General features: G+C 35.3%; 1 protein-coding gene across 9 annotated transcripts in view; it reads right to left on the bottom strand.

Annotated features, from left to right (window-relative positions):
• The window catches only part of NBEA (neurobeachin), a 664,605-nt gene that overhangs the window by 99,717 nt on the left and 537,433 nt on the right, over positions 1 to 27,455 (bottom strand). For all 9 annotated transcript variants that reach the window (XM_041767622.1, XM_041767623.1, XM_041767626.1 and 6 more), the window contains 4 exons: positions 21,122 to 21,239; positions 20,700 to 20,802; positions 15,743 to 15,858; positions 3,027 to 3,139 (listed from right to left, as the gene is read on the bottom strand). In XM_041767622.1, the coding sequence (XP_041623556.1) occupies positions 3,027 to 3,139; positions 15,743 to 15,858; positions 20,700 to 20,802; positions 21,122 to 21,239 (450 nt within the window). The remainder of the gene's footprint in view (positions 1 to 3,026; positions 3,140 to 15,742; positions 15,859 to 20,699; positions 20,803 to 21,121; positions 21,240 to 27,455) is intronic.

The following is a 27,455-nucleotide window of genomic DNA, read 5'->3' as shown; positions in this document are numbered from 1 at the left end:
TGGTAACTACCTGAGTCTTTTTTTTTTTTTTTTTAAGTTTTTTAAAAATTTATTCATGAAAGACACAGAGAGAGAGAGAGAGGCAGAGACAAAGACAGAGGGAGCAGCAGGCTCCCTGCGGGGATCTCAATGCAGGACTCGATTGAAGGACCCCGGAATCACAACCTGAGCCAAACGTAGATGCTCAACCACTGAGCCACCCAGACATCCCAACTACCTAAGTCTTCAGCTCTGGACTGGACTTTTTCCAAGAAGGGCTATGACTAAATTTATTTTATTAACTCCTGTACACCCTTTCATCTAGTAAGGTGCTTGACATATAGGAAGTGTGTGATAAACATCTGTTGACTGAAAAAATGAATAAGTAAATGGAGGAAGTAAAGGAATCTTAAGTGAGAATCTTCTTATAACCACAAAATTCTAGTTGATTTCAAAGAAAAAGGCCTTCCTTCCCTGTTCTTAAAATAATCTAAAAAAAAAAAAAACTAAAATGGCCATAGTTGCAGCCAGCTTTTAAAGTTTTAATATTGTGCATCACGCTACTTGAGAATCTACTATAAATTGTATCATATATGTACAGTGACCAGTACATAACAGTCATTTGAATAATGCTAAATAAAACATATGCAGACAAGACTATGTTAAAGAACTAGTTTGACAGTTTTCATCCTCACACTGATGAGTTAGTTTGGTTTTGTTTTTACATTCAAAGATTATACTGCAACCTTGGCAAGTCATGCCAAAATGCATACCTTCAAACCTTAAAATTCTAATATGGATGTTAACAGCATGTATTTGTCATCAATATTCGAAAGACCTCTATCAATGATTTACTACATCATCTTTACACATACAGTATTAGCTAATATTGATATGCTAAGTACTATCCTAAGTTCTCCTCCCCACTTTCAATTTTTTTTATACATATTAACTCATCAAATCCTCACAATAAACCTTTTACTATTGTCCCTATGTCACAGGAAAAGAAACTGAGGCAAGGAGAAAGTTGCTTATCTAAGACCCTGAAACCAGTAAGTGGCACAATTAGGGTTTGAACCCAGCCCATCTAGCTTTGGAGTGTTCGTTCCTAACCACTACTTACGGCCTCTCATGTAGTTCTCTCTATATAATATTGTACCTTATTATTTAATTTTGCAGAGATTGGTTTACTTTATACTTTATAACTAGATTTGCTCCCAGAGGGCAGGCTCCATGAATTGCAATGCTTCCATCTACCTGGGTCTGAATGATTACTTGCCCATGGTAAATGATGCAAGATTTTTGTTCAGTTCATTTGAACTGGAAAAATTACCATATTTGAAACCATACTGGAATTCAGTTGCTAGCTTTTTGTTTTCTCCCAGATGTAAGACTCTCAGTGAGGCGTCTGCTAACTGACCTCTTAGGTCTCTTTCATACCTATAATATCATAACAAAAATTATCAATGAGCTAGCAATGGAAATTTGATAAGGAAGTCACATAAAATAACATGCTAGAGAGTGAATGACAGATAAGACTATGCAAATAGTAGTATGCAGGCTTCAGAAACAGGCTAAGAAATATTCCATGTGGATAGTAATAGCTAATATTCATGAAGTGCCTCCATGTGCCAAGTACCAACCATGTCACATTCTTTAAATGCATATGTCTTTCGATCTTTGCAACTATGTGGCTTAAGACAGTAGTGCTGTTCTCATATTACAAATGTGGAAACCCAGGCAAAGGGAAAGTCATTTCAGGTCACACAGCTAGTAAGCAGTGGAATACAAAACTTCAACTTAGGTAGGTCTGGTTTTCAAAAGTAAGAAAGGAGGCAAGAAAAGGTGTGCTGAGTTAAAAACCATCTGTGAGGTCACCTTTAGATTAGCAGCAATGCATATTTCCCTGACCCACAGAGCTTATGTTACTTTGGTTCACGAGGCCCTCAGCCCCCCCACCGCACCCAAACCAGACATACACACATATGCCACATAGCCTGCTGTGGAATGCTAAAGCAAGCAACTAAGTATGATAGAAAAGAGAATGAAATTCAGAGTGAATGATGTGAGGCTTAAAACAGCTGAAGTATATATATAAAACTTTACGGTCTGGCCCTGACATCAGTCTAGGCTATAGAGAAGTTTTTGGGGGGCTTTGTTCCTAGTCCTTCATTGTGCTTCCAATAATTTAGTATTCTACTTCAGTTTCCTCTGGACAAATGAGATAAGCTAACCACAAAATTGCTTTTTTATTCTTTCTACCCTTATGTATTTTTTCTTGCCATTTTCTGGGGGCCAAAACTTCTCTCTTGTATCTTTTTTTTTTTTTTAATTTTTATTTATTTATGATAGTCACAGAGAGAGAGAGAGAGAGAGGCAGAGACACAGGCGGAGGGAGAAGCAGGCTCCATGCACCGGGAGCCTGATGTGGGATTCGATCCCGGGTCTCCAGGATCGCGCCCTGGGCCAAAGGCAGGCGCCAAACCGCTGCGCCACCCAGGGATCCCTTCTCTCTTGTATCTTAAGAGATTCTTGATAAATTATTGTCCCCTACTTTCTTTTCACTAGTATGTTTCCTTACACAGTGTGTGTGTGTGTGTGTGCTGTGTGTGCATGTGTATGTGCATTATGGTCAAGATTACATTTCCTATCACCTTAGAAATATATCACAGAAATAATTTGCAACCGTATGTTGTTCTCATTGCAGGTTTTTTTTTTATTTTGACCTTTAAAACCAAGGATATCTCAGCAACCTCCCCTTAAAACTGCTCTTTCTCAAATATGTATTTCATCTTGTCTACGCTAGTACTAATTTATCTTCTGGTAGCTTAATACCTATGCTAACAATTCAGAATTTTTTTTTTTTTAACAATTCAGAATTAAATGTTGACTACAAAAGAAGACCCAGGTTTACTTTCTTACAAACATTATTTGGATATATACATATACATATATATATATGTATATATATGTATATATATGTAGTAGAAATGCTTTTAGAATAAGGTTTTATGAAGAAAATTGACTTCTATAGACTTGAAAATTACCTTTGATAGATCCCTGAAGTTTCCTGGAAGAGTCAAGTCCAATTCTTCTGATTCATAGTTTGTTAATACCCATGGAAACACGGGATATTGGTTCAGGTCATTATATGTCCGTCCTAGTAAAGAAAAAGAGAAATGAAAATCTGTATGGCCTAATTGTTTATGAAATTATTCTTGCTCTTTTACAAGAAAACTATTGGATTTCACAAAAGAGTAACACGTTTATTGAACTATGTCTTTTTAATCAAAAGTACCCTAATAAAATGTATTTAAGTGGATTCACTCAATAATAATTAAGAAATGAATAGCTAAAATTACTTTCTATAATATAAGCTTGTGGTAGAGACTGTGTGCCATTTATCATAATTCATTTCTCTTCTTGGGCTAGACCACATTTCTCAGCTTCCACAAGCAGCCACGGGCATGGTACTCAGTTCAAATCTACAGAACCTGAGAGGAAGTGATACGTCACACTTTCAATCTTGACCTACTGCAATCTCCATGGCTATGATGAAGATATTACTGGCATCTGAAAAGCAGAGCTTTGTGGGTGAAGATCCCTGAAAGGGATCATGGATGAGGGATCCTGATGACCTTTACTTGCTGGTTATGTGATGGTATTCTACTACAGTTATTATGTATCCAGAAATATATTCCCAATGTACAGATGACTATATCGAACTTATATCAAGCGTTATGAATGCATAAGTTAACAGAAGTACTCTGAAGCCAGTATGGGAAATTTCAGAGGCAGATGTCTCATGTGTTTTCTTTCACTCCTTTAGGTCCATGCATATTCTTTTGTATAATGTTGGAGAGCTGCTGGACCTTACGTTGGGTTTGCTGTTTATTTTTTGATAGAATAACTTAAGAGGTTCAGGTAGGCTATCCAAGCATAGTGGGAAGGTAAAAAGTTTAAGGAATGCACAGCGCTGGCTCACCCTCATAAACTGGTCCTGAAAATAACACAGGAGCAGATGAAATTAAGAGAATCACTATTAAAGAAACAGCATCCAAAGAAAACTTTTGTTGGACAAGATTTTTGTTTTGTAAAATTATGTTATACTCTGATCATAGGTAACTTCTTGAATTTCCATTTGAATTCATATCAAAAAACAATTTCACCATATTCAGTGATACAGATTTCATCTAGAATGCTTTAGAGCACACATCACATATAGCATAGCAGTAAGGTAGATATGCATATGTTATCTTGTTTGGCATTAAGAATTGTCATTAAATGATACCTACTTTTTGTAGCGATTGGTAAATGTGGTTGTGAAATAGAAAAAAAAACAACCATAATCCAAGGGAGAACTAAACCTGCTATTATAAGCACCAAATCACATTAATACATCTATTTCATAAATATTTTATTGGGTAACTATTTTATCTATTAACTATACAAATCTGCATTTTACAACAAAATGACCTATTGTTTTAAATGTGTAAATTGATGTAGGAATATGCTATAGATGTAGGTAACAGCTAGAAAGCAGAATGTTACTTCCTGGAATGAGGTGAGAGGCAGGTTAGGGTCCCTCTTTGTTCTCCCAGCACAGCACTCATGCAGATGTATGTTGCCACTAATACACATCGCTGTTTGTCTGCTTCTCCATTACTCTGTAAACACGACTTTAGAGTCTAGGGTTTTGTTTCATTTTTAATTTCAAACATGATCTGGCAATAAATGTTTGTTGAAGGAATGAATACATAGGTGATAAAAATGGGATAAGATCAATCACATTTTAAAAGATGAATCAGCAGCCAAGTGAAAAAGGAAAATTGCAGGACAGTTTCTTTGGTAGATGAAGACTATGTAAAAACATAGCAGTATATATATAAGAGAGAATGACACTGTGAACATGCCTGTTAAGCTAGAGGGAAATGTCTGCAACTAGACAGCTCAGCCAATGAATGCCCCTGTTTTATGTTCATAAGTGAAGAGTAACACTGATAAGAAGAAACAAAAATTCGGAAACTTTATTTATTTTTTTAAATTATTTATAATAGTCACAGAGAGAGAGAGAGGCAGAGACACAGGCAGAGGGAGAAGCAGGCTCCATGCACCGGGAGCCCGACATGGGATTCGATCCCGGGTCTCCAGGATCGTGCCCCGGGCCAAAGGCAGGCGCCAAACCGCTGCACCACCCAGGGATCCCCGGAAACTTTATTAACGTCTTGTGCATGAGAATGTTTTGCTAAAGCAGTATCACTGTAAAAGAACAAAATGTAAAATTCTAAAATTTAAAATGCATTACTGATAGCTCATGTATATGTTAACCTAGGACACTTGATGACTATCAGTATTTTTTCTATATATGTATAGATACAGAGACTCCAGATTGGCTGGCGGAGCTATTTCTGGGATTCTAAGTGGGCCCATGGCATATTAAAGCCTGTCAATTTTCTAGGTTACCATTCTACTTAAAAATCTGTAGATTTCATAGAAAAATAGGTCTTCCAGTAAGTAAGTATATTTTTATAGACTAATGTTGCTGTTATTATATAACATATTTATATTATTTATATAAATAAAATAGCTGAAAATTAGATATCATAATTGTTTTAAAATCTTCTGGTGAAATTTTATCCCAGATATAGTAAGGGAAAAAAACTGTTAAAATAAAAATTTAAAAAGCCAATTTCTATTATTCAGTCCTTAAATGTATCATGTAAATACAAACAGCATAAAAACAGAGACCATATTTGAAGGCACCAGCTTTTTAATAGAAATGACTTTCTAATATCTATCTAATACATAGAATGGTATTTCTGGAAAAATACAAAGAAAGTAACCATCATCTTTAAAACACACACAAAATTGATAGATACCAACAGTCACAGTTTATGGCAACTGCTCTGTCCAACATTTCTCGTAATTCACTTTCAATAATATTTGGAAGATTCTTTCAAAATAAATTCAAAGGGAAATTTGGCAATTTTAAAATTACTCATAAGCTGATAGCACCACTTACATTCTAATAAATATTACAGATAAATGTACTTACAAATAAATGTACTTACAAATACAAATAAATGTAAGTACAAATAGATGTACTTACACAGTTAAAGTCAAACCTCTCTCAATAGAGATTTTCACAGAAAAGCATTATGGCAGGTCAACATATATTTTTTATTTAAATTAAAAATTCACAATGTATTTAAAAATCACATGGAGGTAAAAGAACAGTTAAATGGTACTTTGGGATTTTTCATTCATAAATTAGCATTGTTACTTAATTATTTTACTGAACATCTTTGTGAAACAAATGAAAAAAAGGACTGTTTACTAAATTAGCAAAAAAAAAAAAAAAAAAAAAAAAAGTGAAGTATTTCCAAAGTAAAACCTGTTACTTGAAGGCACCTATTTATCAAGTATTCTGTTCTGTTTTTTGTTTTTTATGTTTTGTGTTTTTTTTAGGATAACTGAAGTTTAGCAAATAACCTTGTACTGTAATTGGTAGGGTTCTTTTTCCAGCAGTGGTAATATATTATAATATATATATATATATATATATATATATATATATATATTTTTTTTTTTTTTACTAACTATGCTTATAAGGTTTTATCTTAGAAGATGAATATTAAATATTGTAAGCCTATGACACTAATCTACTCAAATAATAAAAGTGAAGAGCAGTAAATGAGATCTCAGAAACACTGGATATATTTCTTCATTTAAAAAAAAAAACTTTTTAATTAAACCATCCAATTTAATGTTTTTATATGGCACTTTAGTTTTGAAGGTAAAGTGATCTAGAGACAGCTGACAAAGAAATTATAACTGCAATTCCTTGGTGAAAATGTTAATGACAGCAAAATATTGTTTAATTAGATGATTGCAGCATCTGGATTAACACTCTTTAAGAGCGATGTTCCTGTGCTTGTCTGCTTCTTCACACTTTACAGACATTTTGTCATCTCTAGGTCATTAGGAAAGAATTTTTAATGATTTTTCTAGAAGCAAGCAGTTCAAGTTACATCTAATTAGATGACAATAATAAGCCCAACACATGCAGTAGCTAAATATATACATAATTAACCAGGGAGGGCTTGTACATCACAGAGTAAAAAAGTGGAAAATGCTAAACAGAAGAAAAAGGTTGGGGTTGGGGAAGTTGTGCTGAATTCATTAGCTGATCATATGAAACACAACTTGAAAACCTTTAAAAAAAATTCTCAGACCTAACGGAATCATTTACAGAAAGCGATGTTAGCAATCACTCCACTATTTTCTTAAATGCATGAATGCCAAGTTTTAACGTCTTGTTCATTGTAGTATCTAATAAGGTATAAAATTAGGCATAGGCTGTATTTTTCAGAACACAATGAACAGAAATCGGGTCAAAGCCAGGAATTAGAGGTTGAAACCACATTTTTAGTTGAACTCTAAGCATCATCAAAATTCTTCTACAAGTAAAAAAAAAAAAAACAAAAAACAAAAAAACAACTTCTACATAAATCTTCCAAAACTTGATGTTCTTTGAAAGCAATAAAAAAGTTTCAAAAAGTTACATAAATTATAGCAGAGTCCTGAGCTAGACTTTCATGTAGTTTTTAAAATCATGTCCTCCAAGAATATTTAATGAAATAAATAAAGTAGAATCTGAACCTGTATGTGTAGCAGGTTCCCAATGAGATAGCACACATGGAAAAAGAAAAAAAGAGAAAAACACCAAAATTGTTAGCTGGGATGTATTCACCGCTAGGCTTAAGAGTGAGTTAATTTTTTAATTACTCTTTCCCATATTTCCAACTTTCTATAATGAGTATTTATTAAATTTATAAGTAGAACAAACCAAAGGCCATGAAGACATGTGTGGGCTTTTAGGTGTCTTTTAAAAACAGTATGTTTTCTGAATTTTCGATAACTTCTTTTACTATGTATTTTTACAAAACTCATCTATATACAATAAAATGTGTTGATTTATATGCAGTCATATATATATATATATATATATATACACACACACACACACATATATCACATGAGGCTCTAAAAAAAATCTAATAATGTACTAATACTAAGACACTGCTGCTATACGCTTTATACAGAACCTCATTTTTAAAAGGATCTAGGAAGGAGAAAAGTAAAATTGGCCAAGTAAGAAAGACCTCAAAAAAATGGTGAACAAGAAATGGGGCATAAATATACTTTGAATCCATGTTAAAATAATATTTTAGAGAAAAAAGGTAAGTCTAAGAGTTTAAGTCAGTAACCAAAATGGTTTTTTACAGAAAATGTAGATTTACTAAGTCACATTAGTCTGTGTTTTTAAAAATGTGAAGCCAAGAAAGACTGTTTCACCTTTCCAGATTCCCACTCTGTAACCCTTCTCTTTAATCCAGGAAATTTAAAGAATCTCTCAACCAGCAATTCTAGTAAAATCACATAATAGATCACACAATCAAGCAAAACACTTGCAAAGCCAAAGTATTAATTCAGTTCAATCTGATGGCCATTTACTTGGCAAATCTTTTTTTTTTTTTCTGTAGTGATCTCATAATCTTATTAGAAAGATGAAATATAGACATAAAATGCTAAGGACACATACTACCATACATGCCAAAATGTGTGACACAGATAGTGCAGTGCTATAGAAGATGTGAGTGTTCAGAAGATTAATGCAATTAATTCCCCTTAGGTATGTCTTTTGTTTTATTTTATTTTTTTTAAGATTTTATTTATTTCCCTGACAGAGAGCTAGTACAAGCAGGAGTGTCAGGCAGAGGGAGAGGGAGAAGTGGGCTCCCCACAGAGCAGAACTTGATCCCAGGACTCTGGCATCATGACCCGAGCTGAAGGCAGATGCTTAATGGACTGAGCCACCCAGGTACCCCTTTAGGTATGTCCTTTAAGGAATATAGATGTAATGCAGTGGTTATCAAAGTGAACCCTAGACCAGTGGCATCAGAATCATCTGGAGATTTGTTAGAAGTGCAAATTCTTGAGTCTCACCTTCAACCTACTGAGTCAGGACCTGTGGGGATGAGGCCCAATAATCTGTGTTGGAGCAAGCCCTCCAGGTGATTCTGAGAACCACGAGTATCCTAAATGCTGGATTACTGACTATGTTGTTGGTGTTGTGGCCGGTGGTACTAAGTTCCTCCCCAGGAACTACACAACAGAAGAAAGCCCTCTCACCCAAAGTCTCATCTGTTTCTCAGGAGTCTGAATCCAGTGACAGCAGTGTGGAGGAGGTAATGAAGGCCTGGGCCACTTGGCTCAGGCAAGACCACTGTGAAGGGTTATCCTAGCTCCTGGCTCCCTGTGGGACCTGCTGAAGCTTTTGCTACACCACCTTGGGGTTCAATTTCTCTTTCTGTACAGTTCTGTTTTCCTCACTCCCCCACAGATGTGATCCCAAAGATACTTTCTAATAAACTTCCTGCAAGCAAATCTCTGTCTCAGAAATGGTTTCTCTGGATCTGAGACCTAGCTGAAAATAGTACCAGGTTCTACATTAAAGGTGATAAATTCCAGGCCCAGTTCCAGTGCTAGAATATCACCAGCTACAAAAGTCACGACAGCAAATAAGCTTCAACAAGGTTCTTTTGATGAAATATAAAAGAAAATAATAAAATTATTTAAAATCTTTGACTGTTTAGGTTTTTAAGCAGTCAGTAGAATAAAGATGATGAGAGAAAAACACTGTATGGTGCCATGATTATCCCGAAGCAGTCATTGAGGAAGGCTCTAGAGCCAAACTACTTGCATTTGAATCCTGACTTTGTCACTTATTAGCTCTGTGACTGAGGTAAGTTATCTAACTTCCTTGTACCTTTATTTTTTCATTTGTGAACAGGGATAAGAGCAGAACATAACTCTAGGGGCTATTATTGGGATTAAATGAGTAAATACTCATAAAACACTTATAACAATGTTTGGAATATTGTAAATTGCTCAATAATGTTAACTATTATTTAAGTTTTTTTTCCTGAAAGTTGTTAATATTAAAGAAATGTCTCAAAAAGACATAACAGTGAACAAAGAAATAATAAAAATAATACTTCTTTTTTCTGACTCCGGATATTAAGAATATTAAAAGAAATGTTTCAGAAAGACTATAATACTATAAGCAACCATGTATTGGCTTTGGATTACCCAGGAAATGAAACACAGTTTGTCACTAAGAACACTAGCATTATCAGTGATAATAAATCTTAAGTTTCAATCGATTACCTAAAATTAGCATTTATTGGGCAACAGCTGTATCCCTAAAACCTTGCTATGTAACAATATGACTATTTAGTGGAACCCATGTTAGTAAAAGTGATACTGGTTCAACATAAGGTCTTTGCCAATGTCCTTTATTTTAGGATCCTTAGGGAACCCTGAAAAGTGTTCCAATAAGAAGAAATGAATAAATACATTTTTCTCTGCAAATCAGGAAAACTGGCAATTCTAACTACTTCCCTAACATGTATTCAATTTGGCTTTAGTGAAGCTTCTCTAAAAAACCATCATCTAAATCTTCAATACTGGTGTTAAATACAAGATGGCACACCTACTTAAAACTTCAGGATAATGGCCAGGGAAGAATTAGCAGGAATATATCCAGGAAGAGAATCTCAGGATATTTACTTTCATAACTATTTCCAACTGTCATTCTACTTCTCTATAAGAGTTCATGTTGCCTGGATCATCATTAATGTAGACAAAATCCTTGAAGAGCTAATTCAAAGCCCCACTTTTTCTATGAGGCTTCCCTTGAGTAGACTGGCTCATCCTCATCTCCTACTTCTGTAAACTTGTATGACTGTTAACGGCATGTAACTGCATGCCATTTTGCATGTTCTAAATATTTTTATACGCATTGTTCTGATAATTAGGTCTTAAGTGGCTAGAGCAATGGTGCTCAAACTGCATATGCATCAAAACCACCTAGAAGGCTTGATGAAACGCAGATTGCTGGACCCCACTCCCAGGGTTTCTGATTCAGTAGTTCTGAGGAGGAGTCTGAGGAGGGGAGTCTAATGAGTCCCCAGGTGACATTGACACTGCCTGTCAGGGGGCCACACTTGTCAACCACTGAACTAGAGCACATCACAGTGATTTCTACTTTTTGTAAAATGGCACTATATATGGAGTCACACACTTTTCTGTCTCTCATTCTCTTTGTGCCATACCTGCTGCCACTATAATCCAGCTCTTCACCCCACATCTTTTCTTTTCTTTTCCTTTTTTTTTTTTAAGATTTTATTTATTCACGAGAGACACACACAGAGAGAGAGAGGTGGAGACACAGGCAGAGGGAGAAGCAGGCTCCATGCAGGGAGCCCGACATGGGACTCCATCCTGGGTCTCCAGGATCACACCCTGGGCTAAACTGCTGAGCCACCAAGGCTGCCCCACATCTTCTTTTCTCTTGGAATGCTCTCTGTTTACTTTCTAGTAAATTCTTTCTCACATTACAATTTCCAAGTTAGTGTTACCTATGAGAAGCTTTTCCTGATCTTTTAAAGTAATGCCTTCTAGATCTGTAACTGCAAGTGGCTTTGTATATTCTCCCATTTTAATAATTATCACTTTTTCCTGGAATTGCTGGTGTACCTGTGTGTTTTGCTGACTACATTATGATCTCTTCAAAGGCAGAAGCCATACTTTAGTTTTCTCTGTAGTGTCAGCACCAGAAGGTGTGTTCAGTAACTATTTACTAAAAATTTGAACAAATTGACTTAATATCGGGAGACCTGTAATTTTCTTCTATCAACAGCTCTCCCTAACTTTAGGCTATCTTATTTCTGATTCAGGCCACTCATAGTCACCTAAATTTTCCTAAAATTCCACGCTATATCTCCTTCCACTCCAAAATCATACTGACTCCTAAGAGTCTAAGATCAGGCTCTTTACAATCTGGCTCTTACTGATAGCTCCAGTATTATCTTCTATTATTCTCTGTTCCAGCCAAGATACAGTATTCATGTCCACTGAACACATCACATATCTGACTGGCAGAAATTTGTGAAGCTCCACTCTTTTCTTCCTCCCTAGACAAACAAATATTTAAAATTCCTCCACTTTGCTTAGCTAGCACAGCATTCATTATTTACAGCTCTTACTCAGCACTTATATCAGCTGTCTTAAAATGCTCTCTTATTTATGTATAGTTCATTACTCATCCAGTTGTAAGTGCTTAGAGTTTCTAGTCCTAATTTTATACTTCTTTTTATCCCACTGTCTCCAACAGACAGGCTTTAAGGTTTAGTTACAATCACTATAAAGGAAAAGTCTACTAAATTCTTTTTTAAAAAAGCCTGTGGCCTCTACATTCTTTATGTCATTAAATAAAATAGACCTCAATGATTCAAAAGAGAACAGGATGGCACTTAAATATCCCTTATGACCTGCATGCTCTGGCTCAGAAACTGTCCCAACTAGAAAAAAACAAACAAACAAACAAACAAACAAACAAAAAACAACAACAACCAGTGTCTATATTGCTCAGATGTGATGTGTGAAACAAAGGCAGAAGAAAACATACTAAATTTCCATACTACTTAGAGTCCATTGACAGGTCCTTGAAACAAGCAGAGTGATCTTCCTCTAGAGACTCAACTGCCTCGATGTTACTACTTTGCTAAGGGCAAAAGGCAATCTTATCCCGGCCCCAAGATCCTGTAAGTCTACTTTAACATATAAAAATTCCTTTGGAAACTTCCTTTATCTCTAACCCCCAAGATACAAATTGGCAATCAACCCCCAAACATATGGCCCACCAATACACATCTGAAGGATCTCATGACTAAAGTTTTATTAGACAGTAATATAAATGACCTTATCCCAACAATAGCTAGCCAGCCCCTCAAGGTCCTGTCTTGCTTCTGAAATTCCTTAGAGACTAATGGCTCTCCCTAACCCCCTCCCAACTTGAAAGTATATAATGGGTCACTCCTCATGACCTCCGTGCAGCTCTTTCTGCCCACAGGTCCTGTCCCCATGCTTTAATAAAACCTTTTTGCACCTAAGATGTTTCAAGAATTCTTTCTTGGACATCAGCTTTGAACCCTAACGTCTTTTCCTACATCAAGGTGTAGCTTTCAGAAGGGATCACAATGTTATCTCTATCCAGACTGTGATCTATCTGAGTTTGACAGAGAAAATCCCAAAAAGCAACAGGCATGAAGTAGGCAGTGGTTATAAGTGATACTGCACCACACTGTGGAAGTGTATCTGACTTCAGTAAAATGTAGTGGGAAAGGATGGAGACTTGAAGAGTCCTTTGAAACAATGAACTAGACCACATTCCATCCAGAAAGACAGATAGAATCCCATCTTAGAAGAGCAGAACAGTTTAATATTAATGCCAGCTCAACTGGAAACTGAGTTGTGAGAGTGAGGTATAGCACCTCCTCTTCCAGTTTTACATACAACAGCTCCAAATAGCTAGCACAGCCAAGGGAAAAAAATCATACACTCATCTATGACATATGGTAGACAATGAGTACTGCTAGATTTCTCAAGGATAACACAAAAGCCTAACACAGTGAATATGGAAAAATACTGCAGAAGAATGTAAAGAGAACAAATGTTATTCTAAAAATCAGGTAAAGATCGATGTGGCTGAAAGTAAGGTAATGCAGTACATTACATTAACAGGAAAAAAATCTTAATAGAGTTTGAAATCCTTCATAACGTGTAAAATAGATGGACTCCATAAAATGGGAGTTCAATAAGAATATGGATTCTGGGTAGTAAATCATATTGACAAAGATAGGCAATGAATGAGGAGTAAGTTGAATTAAAGTTGAGTTAACCGTTCATTCATTTCTGAGTTCAAAAATAAGAGAGATATATTTTAGAAGGTCTTAAAAAGTTTATACGTATCTCCAGGAGAATTAATAACAAGATGCCTACATTCTAAATCACTAACAAAGTGGGCAAAAATGTGTAAGGCTAAGAAAAAACAAAAAAATACAAAAAACAGTATTTTTAAAACAACAGTATAAAATGAGATGATATAGGACCAAATGTATCACTTATTACAACAAATGTGAACATATTAAATCTGGTTACTGAAAGATTAAAGTCCAAGATAGGGTTAAAACTAGAAATTCCACCTATGCTCTAGGACAAAGCAGGCACATCTGAGATTCTTTCTTCTCTTAGGCATTGAAGCTGCTTTCTGCTACATCATGCTGTTATTTTTTTCCTTAGATTTTATTTATTTATTCATGAAAGACACAGAGAGAGAGAGAGAAACAGAGAGAGAGAGGAGCAGAGACGTAGGCAGGGAGAGAAGCAGACTCCGTGCAGGGAGCCCGATGTGGGACTCGATCCCAGGACTCCAGGATCGTGCTCTGAACTGATGGCAGATGCTCAATCGCTGAGCCATCCAGGCGCCCCTACATCATGCTGTTAGTTGAAAATGCTAATGGAGTTTTTTACATTTTTACATTTCAGATATTTAAGTCACCCCATCTACACAGGTAAGTAATATGTGCTAATTAAACAGTATAATCCATTTCCTGTGTCTTTGAGGGAGTAAATAAGTTTCATGACACAAACATCAGGTATATATGTACAAAATATGTCATAAATGTGTCATGAAGATATACATATATCATATATACATATATCTTATATATATATCATATATATCTTATATATATATATAAAATGGAGGCGTGTGTATAAAGATATAATGAAATTTAATTTATGAAATAATCCTATAGTTATACCTCTAGTATCCTATTAGCAAAGGCATTAACATTACAATATTTATTAAATGATTAGAGTGCAAAACCATTTCCAACAACTTTTTTATCCCTTTTTGTTCACAAATTGCATTCTCTTGCCTAATACATATCTGTATCATCCATATTTAATATGTATATCTCTATAGCATCCGCATTCACACATACATGATCAATTTCAAGAGTAATATTAAGCAGTTATCCTTTTAAGCAATGATTCAGAGAACATGGCTCTAAATTAGTGGTTCTGAGCCTTTCTTCATAATAGAACAATAAACCAAAGGGAAGCATGTGTATTTCTGTAGTTATTTCAGTTAATCTGATTCCAAAAAAGTTTTTGTAGAGCCTGATTTATAGAAGTAAACTTTTGTAATTCAACGTGAAAAAGGGCTTTTGGAGCTTAATTTAGGAAAAAAGAGAGAAACTTAAATCTCATAAACATGTTTAACCACTGACAGCCCCTGATTTGACAGAAAAACAAAGTCATTGCCTTCTTCTAATTTACAAGCATGGTACTGCTGAGGTGGATGGCAGTTACTCATCATTTAGAAATCCAATCTGATTTTGTATTTTTATTTGAAGATTTTAAGGAAAAAAGATCCTGTAACCCAATCATGCCATAATCCAGGTGACATGTGTACTAGACACAATCCTGTTGTTATTCTCCTGTCTAGCTGCTATTGCTGAGAATGACAAAGTAGGGAAATTACATTTTCCCATTATTATTTCCAGACACTTTCTGGCAGTGGTTTGTTGACTCTAATAAACCTTCAGACAAAGCTGTCAGCGAAGGAAATGGCAAAAGGAGAGCAAGGAAAAGCCTCTTCAACAACAAATGCATCTAAAACCTCAGTATCGGCTTGTATAGTTTCTGACAACACTTAATATGAGTGCTTCAATATTTATTCTAGTGCTGTATTTAAATTTCAAGGAAAAAATGTATTTTATCAAGTCACATTACCAATGATTTGGATCAACACAAACATATTATGAGATTAAAGAATGGGATGCCTTACCTGCTATAGTGTTAAGGAACATCAAATATTCAAAGTTTGAAATTTCCCTTCTTTGCCAACGCTGAGTCATGTTGGAAGATTTATAAAGCTGTCGAGGAGTGGCCAGGGATATCCTCCTAGCAATTAAGCAAACCATAACAAATGTAGTCTCTTTTAACTCATGACTTTTCAAAATCAATATTAATGAATACATTGGTTTAATACCAATCCACTTAAAGTAATTTATGGCTTATCCTTAGCCTAATTTAAAATACATTTTAATTACAGATATTAGCAATCTTTGAAAATTCTACCATAGAAATGATACATTGAGTTACTCAGAATAAACCATTATGAAAACACCTATTTGTATAATATGGCTACAAATGGGTATTTTACAAGTCAACAAGAGCAAAAAAGGTAAAACTCTACTCAAGATAAGTAAAGTAGCTTTTAAATAATACAGCCAATCTTTTCCATGCTAATAAGTTAAGTAGATATAGGTAGTCAGGCACTAGCTTATAAGCATTTGACTTAAACTTCATATAGTAATGGCTGCCACTGCTCAGTTTGGGCTTAAGGCTACTTCTGTTTCATGTATTATCATCAAATTTTTCTGTTCACATGGAATCTTATTAGGTACTGTCTTGTGCACAGTAGGAGCTAAAATACACGTTAGTTGAGGAAAAGGAGAGAGAGAAGACGGATGGAAATGAACCTGTTATCTCCAATTAAAATCTGAATTAAGAATTTCAAGAATAATTGGGTGTAACTCAATGTTTAAAGTATTAACATTTTTGAAGAACTTTCCTAGTAACATATATTTGACTGGTACTAACTCCAAAGGAACAATGAGCCTAATGATTCACTTCATTGTAATGGTAAATGGTATATGTATTTCATACTTCAATTCTAAAATTCAGTACACTTCTTAATTAATTTGTAATATGATTTTTACAGTGCTTCCAGTTTTTGATCATACTGGTACCAATATTCAAAATTTTCCCAGCTATACTTCCGCTCACACAACTATTTTGTTATAAGCTTTAGCCATGATTCTGATGTTGTCATGGCAACATGCTAAAATAGTCTCTGAATTATCAAGGAATTAACAAACTATGCTTAGTCCAATTTTCATTGTGCTACTATTATAATCATATGCTGGTCTAATTTGCATGGTATTACTATTATAATCATATTTTGGTTATTCTGACCAAAAATTTTAACTGTGGCATGCTCAGGTAAGCCTGCTAAAAGCAATGTATATAATAAAGTTCTGAATTCCTTTGTTGACATTTTGAACCCAAGCAATTTAAGAAGAAAATTGCTAATCTGGAAATAATTCTGACCATCAAAAATACCCCCAAACACAAAATCAAACAAATCCTACTAAGTATAAATAATGGGAATCATGGGAGGAAGTCTGCACTCTTAGAAAGTCACTCTTAGAGTATATGACAGTGAGAAAAATGTGGCTATGGGAAATGAATTGAGAAAAGCTGATTATAAGCAGGTCTAGGGAAAGAATCAGTTTTTCCTATTTACTGCTCCATCTTTCCCACTATAAACTCACTGAGAGCAGGAATCTTATTTTATTTACTGTTATACACTTAGTATTTAGCAATGCTTAGTATATAGTGGGAGTCTCAGTAAGTACGTACTACATGACCTGACTTATTGCTCACCCTCAAAGAAAAAATGGCTGAAGCTGAGATGTGATGATAAAAAATTAAATAATTCAATCACATGAAGAAGCAAAATGGGAAACAGTAAATTATAGTGCTTTCCAAAATAACCCATAACAACTTTAGATGTTAGAATGAGGATGGTTGGTATGTATTTGAGCTATAGTAGGATGCTTTTAGAAGTGGGGGATAAGGTGAAGACAAAATTGCCCTCTGAGATAAAAACTATTAAGTATCATAATGAAACATGACCATTTAATATCACCAACCCTATGGCTACAACCACATATATCTTTAGTAACTGAAGCATCTGATTAAATCCAAAGTTAATAATTGCACTGACTATTTGACTATTAACCGAATACTGACAATCAGCATGGAATCCAGAATATGTGCAGATTTTTGCCAGTATTTTTCCATCATTATGCAGAGTTGAAGGTGGTGTTCTTACGACCAAAGTGGGAAACCATGACAAATGACACAAGATAGAAACTGAGAGTGAGCTATGATCTTGGGCAGGATAAGTAACATATCTAACTCAAAAATTTCTTCTCTGTAAAATGGGATAATAATCACACTGTTTTAGGATTGTAGTTGTTTTAAGAATAAAGGGCTCTGTTTTCTTGACATTGGATTTTAATGTTTAAGCAGAGTTTATCAAACACTAGGGAACTTAGTCTAAGCTAAATCCATAAGATTTATAAACAAAAAAAATTACCAAATTCAAAGGTGGACATATTGCTAGAATCATTGACTTCGAATATCATTTAAGCAATTTCTTGGGCAAGCCCACCAAAGAGATCACATTACAAATCAGATTGTTGCTTTGTCCTTTTAGAAGGAAAAGAATATATCCATTAAGTTAGCAATTCATTAGGCTAATGAATGCCTCTTTAATTAATTAATATCCATAGCTATCATTTACTGAGAACATCCCCTATGCCAGCGACTATACTTTTAGTTTATAAAGCATTATTTCCCTTATTTCATCCCTCCGTCTGTATATGTTGCATATATTTGTATAGTGTGTGTTTATAGTTTACAAAGTCTTCAGTTTACAATCTCAAGACATTCATAAAGCATCTCTTTTAAAAGATACTGTCTCCATTTTACAGATGAAAGCGTCATTCCTCTTGCCTAGTGCTATTGTTCTTCATTCTTTCCACTAATATGTATTGAGCTCCTTCTAAGTACCAGGTTCTGTTCCTGTTACCCAGCCAGGAAGTGGCAGGCCTAAGTCTAGATTCAACATTTCTCCTACCCTCATCCTATATATAACAGGAAATATGTAAAACTGGACTTTTGAGAATATTAGGAATTTAAGAACAAGTTGAACCTTTTTTGGGGGGGGGGCAGATGCGAAACAAAGAACCGGATGGCTTTTAACAAAGAATGGTTGTTTGAAACAACAGCAAACCCAAAACTATTAAACATCTATTTTGTTTCCAGTTTTTCAATCAAGAAGGATAATCTTCCAAAAGCCAAAGGAGACCAAATGTGGTAAAAGGGAAACAATAGAGAGTAAGAGAGCTTCTGGTTGTTTTAAATGCACCCAGGTCCAGACCAGTCCAAGAGTCCTGAAGGAACTTATACATGTCACTGAGAAACCCCTATTGGTAACCTCTGAAGAATCATGACCATTGAGAAAGATGTCAGGAGGCAGAAGATCATTTTTTTTTAAAAAGGAAAAAGTGAGACTTATTTGTCAGTTCTTAATGTCAATTCCTGGAAAAATTCTTGAACTGATGATTAAACAAACAGTCTGTAAGTACCTGGGAAAGGAAGTAGTGATTGCATGAGTCAACTTCAATTCAGTAAGAACAAGTCTTGCAAAACTGACCTCATTATCCTTTTTGGATAGATTAAATGCATCTTTCCTTTGACCAGTATTCTACATAAGTCCTTCTTCATTATCCACTAATGTTTTAATTCAGTCTAGTCCTTCTACTAGTAAATAGCCTGAGCATGTACATACATGTCAGTGGATTGGTCTTACACTATAAGCTTAGTAATATGAGAGCTGATGCACCGCAATGCAAGCTAACTCCAGTGGCAAAGCACCTACAAAGCACTTGGCAATTAGGCACTGTTCTGGGTGCTGTAGATGAAAAGGTAAGTAAGACACAGCCCTTGTCCTTCAAATGATTGTAGCCTATTTGAGGGAAGACAAAGATTAGTTTTTCTTTCCCTCCATGCAGGGCTCTGCAATAATTCCCATGGACACAAAAAACTTTGCACTGTTGTTTGTCTATTCAACACTGGTATCTTCCTTTCTTGCCAAGAGGAAACCTATTTTGTTGAAGTACGAGGTGGCCCGGAGTTCAGAGGTACAGTTTACCTTGAATTTTACTTGGAGGATGATTGGCCTAAACTCATCCCACTTTGGCAGTAATTGTTTTAAGGACAGGAAGGTGACCTCACTCAGGCCAAAGGAACCTGAGATAAAGATTGTGGAGGTGTCTGACAAATGTATTCTCTCCTAAAACATAGAAGCTCGAGGAAGAATCCTTCATGTCTCCTCCCCACCTTCATGCGGTTGGTGAAACTGTGGTGTCTGGAGCACTAGTGGTTATTTTATGAACATGAGGTCAACTGAGGGTCCTGACATCATTGAATCTGAGCCAATACTGGCAACTCCTTAACTCCAGACCTTTTAGAAAAGAAGACTCAAACAGCAAAACACCTCTTTAAGTCACTTTTAGACAGGTGTTCAGTTACTTGGAGCTAAAAACTGACTAAGTGAATTTAGTGATACACATAATTACTGACTGTGTTATCTATTAGATCAGTATCTTTCAATAAGATTTCAAAATTATATTTTAAAATAACAGGATGAAAGATTTAGGAAATGGCTAAAACCACATTGTCATTCAAGACTGTTAATCTCAACAATTTCTAAGAGTTTTACTAATTTCATGAAGAAGCATCTATATACAGCATTTGCAAAAACAATTTATATGTGATTATAGAACAATTAATCGCAAATATCATGAGGCTTTTGGCAAGTTTTTCGTAATATCTTAAGCAAAAATGTCTTAGTTATATGCTAGCCATAATATGCAATCAACTTTTTTACTTCCTCATTTATATATGTGTTAAATAAAACTATACACGAACTATTCTGTCATTCTTAAAATAGTGGTTTTCATAACCTCTTTCCCTACAAATGGCTTGCAGAGAAAGAAAATTCCTTGGTTCTTAAAATAATTATTGCATAACCTTATTTACATTTGTCATATTGAGATTAAAATATGTTAATGAACTATAGATAATGTGTAATACGATATAATTACCTGGCTTGTGGCAAACCATAGCTGGTCCCTACTCCAACCCGAGGCAAGCTATAGACAACTTTTTTTACTGTTGCTTGATCAGGGAAATTAAACATAACCGAGGCTGTGGTAAGAAGAAAAAACATGATTTAGAAAACCACAGGAGAGCCAACCACCAATTTTAGGAATAATTTTCAAGTGCCTATCATGATTTATTTGTAGAAGTAATGAATCTTCATGGAAAATCAGCTTTCTGTATAACTTTATCCATAAGAAATTAGGATTAACATTTTCAAACTAATTTTAGTTTTAATTTTTGTTTTAGTGAGGGCATATCAAAGAGAGAAATACAGCAGGGAAAAATGAAGACTGTATCACACCGTGTAAATAAACAATATCCAAATATGAACACATTTCCTTTCAAAATATTTAGGAGGTCTTACTTCGGTTTGCCATAAATACTTCCAAAGCAGTGTTTTGTAGAAGATAACGTCTTGAAAATACAGCTCGTATCTCGCTGAACATCCATTTTCCGTGAAGTCCTTCAGTGTATGCAAGAACCTAAAATAATGAGTTTAAAGGGAAGTATCAATCAGTACAATGTGTATCTAAGATTTAGTCTGACAATATCTTAGTGCTATATGAAAGTAAATTAAGGATTATTTTCCTGAATTCATGATATATCACAACACTGTCATCATTTGATTCCATTATACAGTATTTGCAAAATTTCTACCTTTCTAAGCTTTCTTAGTTGGCTCATGAAGAAATGAAGGAGCAGGAAAATTATACGTCTCAAGTGATCTTGTGACTTAAAACAGAAAATATATTATAGTTTTTTGGTTTTATATATAATTAGTTGGATAAGGTAACCTGACATATGCCATTGGTTCTCTTCTAATATTCCTTTTCTTCTTTCTTCCTTCTTAACAAGAAGCCCAGTTAGTACCGGTGTCCATGTGGTCAACACCAGGCAATGGATCATGATTAGTCTAAGGCAGGGATAGTAAATATTTGTGGTAAAAGGACAAAAGGCAAATATTTTTAGACTTTAAAGGCCATATGGTCTCTATCACAACTACTCAACTATGCCATTATAGAGTGAAAGCAGTCAGAGACAATGCATATAAATGAATGGGTGTGGCTGTGTTCCAATAAAACTTTATTTATAACAACAGGGGTGGACTGAATTTGGTCCTGGGGCCAATATGGCCTATCCCCAGCCTAAGCCAATCATAGCAAAGTTATTCATTGCTTTCTCAAATTCCCTTGAACCTGGCGATAAGGACACTTGACCCAGAACTAATGAGAACAAAAGGAAAGTTAGACGGGGATGTATCAGCTGACAAAATGAGTTTTATGTAATTGGCACACTCCTTTTTCCTTTTTTCTTGAGTGGAGATGTAATGACAGAAACTGTAGCAGCAATTGTATAACCATGAGAGGAAGGCCACGGGGAATTGCAGCAAAGTTGGCAACCACCACATCTGCGTTTCTTGTTACATGATACACATAAGTCCATATTTGATAAAGGCACTGCAGTCAAATCTGCAACAAACACATTCTCTCCTGGTACACCAATGTATATTAATGATACAGAACACATTTCTACCTGTATTAGTATACTCTGTATAATGTACTCCATGTATATTTGTTTTGGTGAAATGAAAACTAGTTGAATTCTACAGGCATGATATTCCTTCAGCTTTGCAAACAAGTTGTGAATTTTTTTTACATTTCTTTTCTCTAGAAAAAAATGACCCATTAGTCTTGCATTTTTTTTTGAAAATTCCATTTTCTAACTCCTTAATTCAGTTTTTGTCTTTCCCTAGATGCTAAAATGTTTTTGGAGGCAGTCAGACGTCTGTTTAAATCCTGAAACATTTTGGAGCCAATCAGACTCCTATTCATATCTTGGCTCTGCTATGTAGCAGTTATAGGACCTTGGAAAAATTATTTAACTCCATCTGATTTTCATCATCTGAAAGAGTGATAATAATACTATGGCTAGATAGTCTAAGTAGAGACAATGAAACTTAAGTGCCTGGCCTTAGTTATTATTTAAGTCCTGTTTATAAGTTTACATGTTTTTATTGCTGAGCATAAAGCGACAACTATTGTTTTGACTTCTAAATGTAAAACTAAATGTAAATCTATACTTTCATAAAAGGGTTATAGAGACTCACCACAGTTTATATTAATAAATACTTAGTTGGGTGCTATGTTCTCCAGACTTGAATTTCACTGATCAGTATAATTTTTTTTTTAATGGAAAAAGTACTGATACAAGACTGATACCTTTTTTGTCAAGTAGGGGAAATTTTAAGACAAATAAAACAGCCACAACAAGAAAACAATCATCCGCACCATTATTTCACTAAAAAATAAAACTAGTAAGGTCATTTGAAAGCCCACACAGTACTATAAGTATAAACTCAGAAAAAGAAAAAAAGAAAATCTTTTCATGAAAGCTGTACTGGCACCCATATAGGAAAATCGTTGTGCCAGGAGACAGAGACACACACATGTACACACACACACACACACACACACACACATTCACTTACATGTTTACTTATTTTTACTTTTTTTCTCTTTTTCTTATTTTTCTCTTTGGGAATTATGTAGTGAATATTTGGCCAGGTATTCCTTTCCATTATTTTACTTATAGCAGGCAGGTAGTTCACAAACACACAGGAGTTAGTCTGACTTCTTAAGCACTCCCTGTAAGACTGTCTCACCAATTTTGCCCCAAATTCACCCTTAATTGCTTGTTCTGTGAAATGAGTCTGTACCCTTTATTTGTACTTCATAACTGCATGATGTTAAACTTTGTCTGGAAAGGACACGGAAGAAATAACAGCATGCAGAAGGAAGGGGGTTTCACTCAGCATGTGGGAGGAAGGTATAGGTATGGCTGTAGCTCACTGTAGGGTGAAGTCACTCTGTGCTCTGCTAGGGGTACTTGCCAGAGCTCTATCCTCTAGAACTTTCCAGAAATACACGGTCTAGGGTGTTGGTAAAACTGTTCATAGGAGGACTTCTCATAAGAGGCACTCTGCTAAAAAACTGCCTAAGGCAGGGGAAAGTACTAGAAAAAACTCCGAGTCACTAGGTGAAGTTAGACATCACACACTGCAGGAGTAGGCCCTGGTTTCCTTCCTGGTGCTGCTGTGCTAACTCAGCAGGCAGGGAGGGACAGACCAGATGATATAGGAAGATTGACATTGCCTGCTTCTCCAAATTATTTAATATATTGAATATATTTCAATTAGATTTCAATCTAATATACTTCAATATATTGAAATCTAATAAACAGTTGCTAAATACCCCAATTCAGTTTTGTTTTCTGAAAATTGAATAAATCTAATTTTTATGACATCACATAGGTCATAAACAAGAATATTAAAGCATCTTGATCCCAAAGCTTATGCAACTTTGTGATTTTCTTAAGTGACCACTGAACTATTTTGAGCCAACTGCTTACCATCCAGAAGAAGTGAAGGGAGGAAGAAAGAGTTCATGCTGGCCTCCTACGCTGAGGTCTGCTGCCCCTCTCACTTATGAACTGAAGCATTCAGGAAGCAATATAAAACAAATGTCATAGAGACCCTTGTAAACCATCTCACCCAAATGTGTGCTTAACACAGATTATTTGATGATCCTGTTGAAGAAAAATCGGGTTGCTGTGCACTCATGTGTATCAGACATGTATATGTTGTCAGAAACACGTATAGGGCTGTCAAATCAGTTTTATCTTTCTTTCCCCCTTTTTAAGGCAGCGAATATTGTATCACCTAAAAAATACTTGTTTAGTGGTTCTTTGCTGATCTGAAATCATTGAACATGTATGTTAGAACAAGTATTACAAATACTTTTTTCTTTGAATATGGAAGATCTGAATTGTGCCACAGGTTATATTTTCTGTTAAGAATTGATGAAAACGTTGCGGAAGGCTGAACAGACATGCCCTTTCTAGCGTTCAGGAGGCCGTCATATCTAACCAACTGGCCCTTCCAGCTTAATTAAAGAGGTTGAGTACTATGTACAATTACAAGTCCCCATGACTTTAATAATTCCATATAAACATTCAAGGATTTGGGAGATAACAAATATATTCAAGATGGAATAATTCAAAAGTAATTTCATGTTTACATTCAGATGTGACAATGTGTGTTCTTTTCTCATCTGCCAGGTGAATGGAGAGAATTCTAAGGCCAGGAAGGAAAGCCCAACCATAAGATAGAAGCAGCTTTGTTTCTACAAGACCCGCATGCAAGATGGACCATCAGACTGATAATTGCTGTGGTGGCACATAGGGTGAGGATGTAGGGAGCCGCAGAGACAGCCAGGCGTCTGACACTCTCTCCCCACTGTTTCTGCCACAATGTCTTGGTGATGTTATTTTCTCACTCAAGGCATGGAGAAGTGGAAGATGCAAGAAATAATTAGATGTGCATGGAAGGACAGACATAGAAATGCAACGGAACAGCCTCTTCTAAGTGAGCAATGCAGTAACTTTCCAAGAAATAAGTTAGGTACACGTAATTTATTTATTTATTAAAAAACAATTTAAAAAAAAATTAAAAAAAAAATAAATAAAAAACAATTTTTTAAAGAGATTTTATTTATTCATGAGAGACACACACACAGAAAGAGAGAGGCAGAGAGACACAGGCAGAGAGAGAAGCAGGCTCCATGCAGGGAGCCCGATGTGGGACTTGATCCCAGGTCTCCAGGATGACATCCTGACCCAAAGGCAGATGCTCAACCACTGAGCCACCCAGCATCCTTGGGTACATGTAATTTAACAGAATAAATGTCTAGATTCTCAACTTCTTAAAATCTATCTGGCTAAGACTGAACTGGGAAGTACAGGTTCTCTTTCTTGTAACTTTTTTCCATTGCCCTTTTCCCATTAAAAAAAAAAAAAAAATATATATATATATATATATATATATATATACACACACACACTCTCTAGGGTGTATTGCCTGGGGTATAACCACTGCTGAGGGGGTAGGAGCCTCGAATAAGGGAGAAGTCAAAATACTGATGGAGATGTTGAAAAGCCGATGTCCTCAGTAACTAGATTTTAAAAAATCCTTTTGTAAATCAGATGGTTTCTCAATCCACTTTCAGACTGATGTTGGATCTAATTGAGCTGACAATGGAGAGATAATTAAAAATAATTTTTGATTATAGATGACTGATTTTTAGCATAAAACTTAGAAGTGGTACAAAAAACTGTAACTACTAATATAAAACTTCAATATCCTTGACTTATGTGAACAAGGTTTTTCAACAGATCTACATAAAGAAAGCTAGGAGGAGCTGTAATATTGATCCTGTATTGTCCAAGTGATATTCATATGTGGAAATATTAACCGTTCATCTCATTAAGAGATGCATTTCCAATAGCATTTTATTTTTGTGTTTAATAATTATTTTTCCAAATCCACAATATATTTTTGTTTCTGTATGATTGGTAAGCTGATGTTATTTATAATAACAATTTGTTCCAGAATAAAAATATTAAATACTTAAAATTCTATGGTCCTAGGAATTAAAAAAAAACTTTAAAAACTTTAATTCATAAGTGGATATATACGTTTTGCAGATTAGTATAATATAGTAAGCAATAAAATACCTTCAGGAATAAGATATCTGAGATAAATTTTGGGGAGAGAATCAAATGGAAATAGGAGTTCAAAGAGAAAGAGGAATTACATAAAATGTCCATTTGAAAAAAGATTATTCATGTATTTTAGATTTTATTTATTTATTCATGATAGACATAGAGAAAGAGAGAGAGAGGCAGAGACACAGGCAGAGGGAGAAGCAGGCTCCATGGAGGGAGCCCTATGCGGGACTTGATCCTGGAACCCCAGGATCACGCCCTGGGCCAAAGGCAGGAGCTGAACCACTGAGCCACCCAGGGATCCCTACTCATGTATTTTAAAATGGGTGATGACAGAAATCAAATCACTATTCTGTTGGATATATTTGATTCTACTGAATACATCTGGAAAGTGATTGTGTGAACCAGGCTAATCATCTGGGAGAAATCCTCCAGGATGACCATTCTGTGACCTTAAAACTTCATGAGCACAGCACTCCCCCCCCCCCCCCCCCCCCCCCCGCCCCCGCCCCACATTCTTTACTTTGTTTAACCACACCTTTAAGTACAGTCTCCAGGGCATAAGACTCTTGATCTGCCCTGGAGATAGGACTGTGACAGGTACACCTATTCTTAAACTTTCTCCTCCTGGGCGGTCCCTCACTGTGTACTCCCAGCCTCTAGGGCTATAAAAACCAGTCTTAAAGGGATGTGGGGTTGCAGGAGATTTACTCCTCTTGCAGCTGCCCAAGATCCTCTCCATGATTTAACTTCATAAACCATTTCTCATCAAGCTGGACTTGTTGGCCTTTCTCTTCAGTCTTAGGGTTCTTGGGCCTTTGGAAGTCATTTAGCATACATCTCCCTTTCATGCAACAGTGATGTAACAATTTTACCTTAAAATATCAGTATTTAGAACATATTGGATATTATATCTTTTAAAAATGTTTGAGCTTGAAAAATTTTAGATGTAATTTAGAAATTTTAGATGTATACTTAAATATGTGCAAGGAGGTTTTTTTATATTGAAGTATAGTTGACATAAAATATTAAGTGGTATGTAGTTTTATGATTTTTTTTTTTTTTTTTTTTTACAGAATAGGTTAAAAAAAGTTAAGGACAATTGCGATAGACCAACCTCACACAATAAAGAAATC

This window comes from Vulpes lagopus, chromosome 8 (genome assembly GCF_018345385.1).
Source record: "Vulpes lagopus strain Blue_001 chromosome 8, ASM1834538v1, whole genome shotgun sequence".
In the NCBI taxonomy this organism is placed as follows: Eukaryota; Metazoa; Chordata; class Mammalia; order Carnivora; family Canidae; genus Vulpes; species Vulpes lagopus.
The sequence above is the reverse complement of the archived record's forward strand: the minus strand, read 5'-3'. Positions and strand labels throughout refer to the sequence as shown.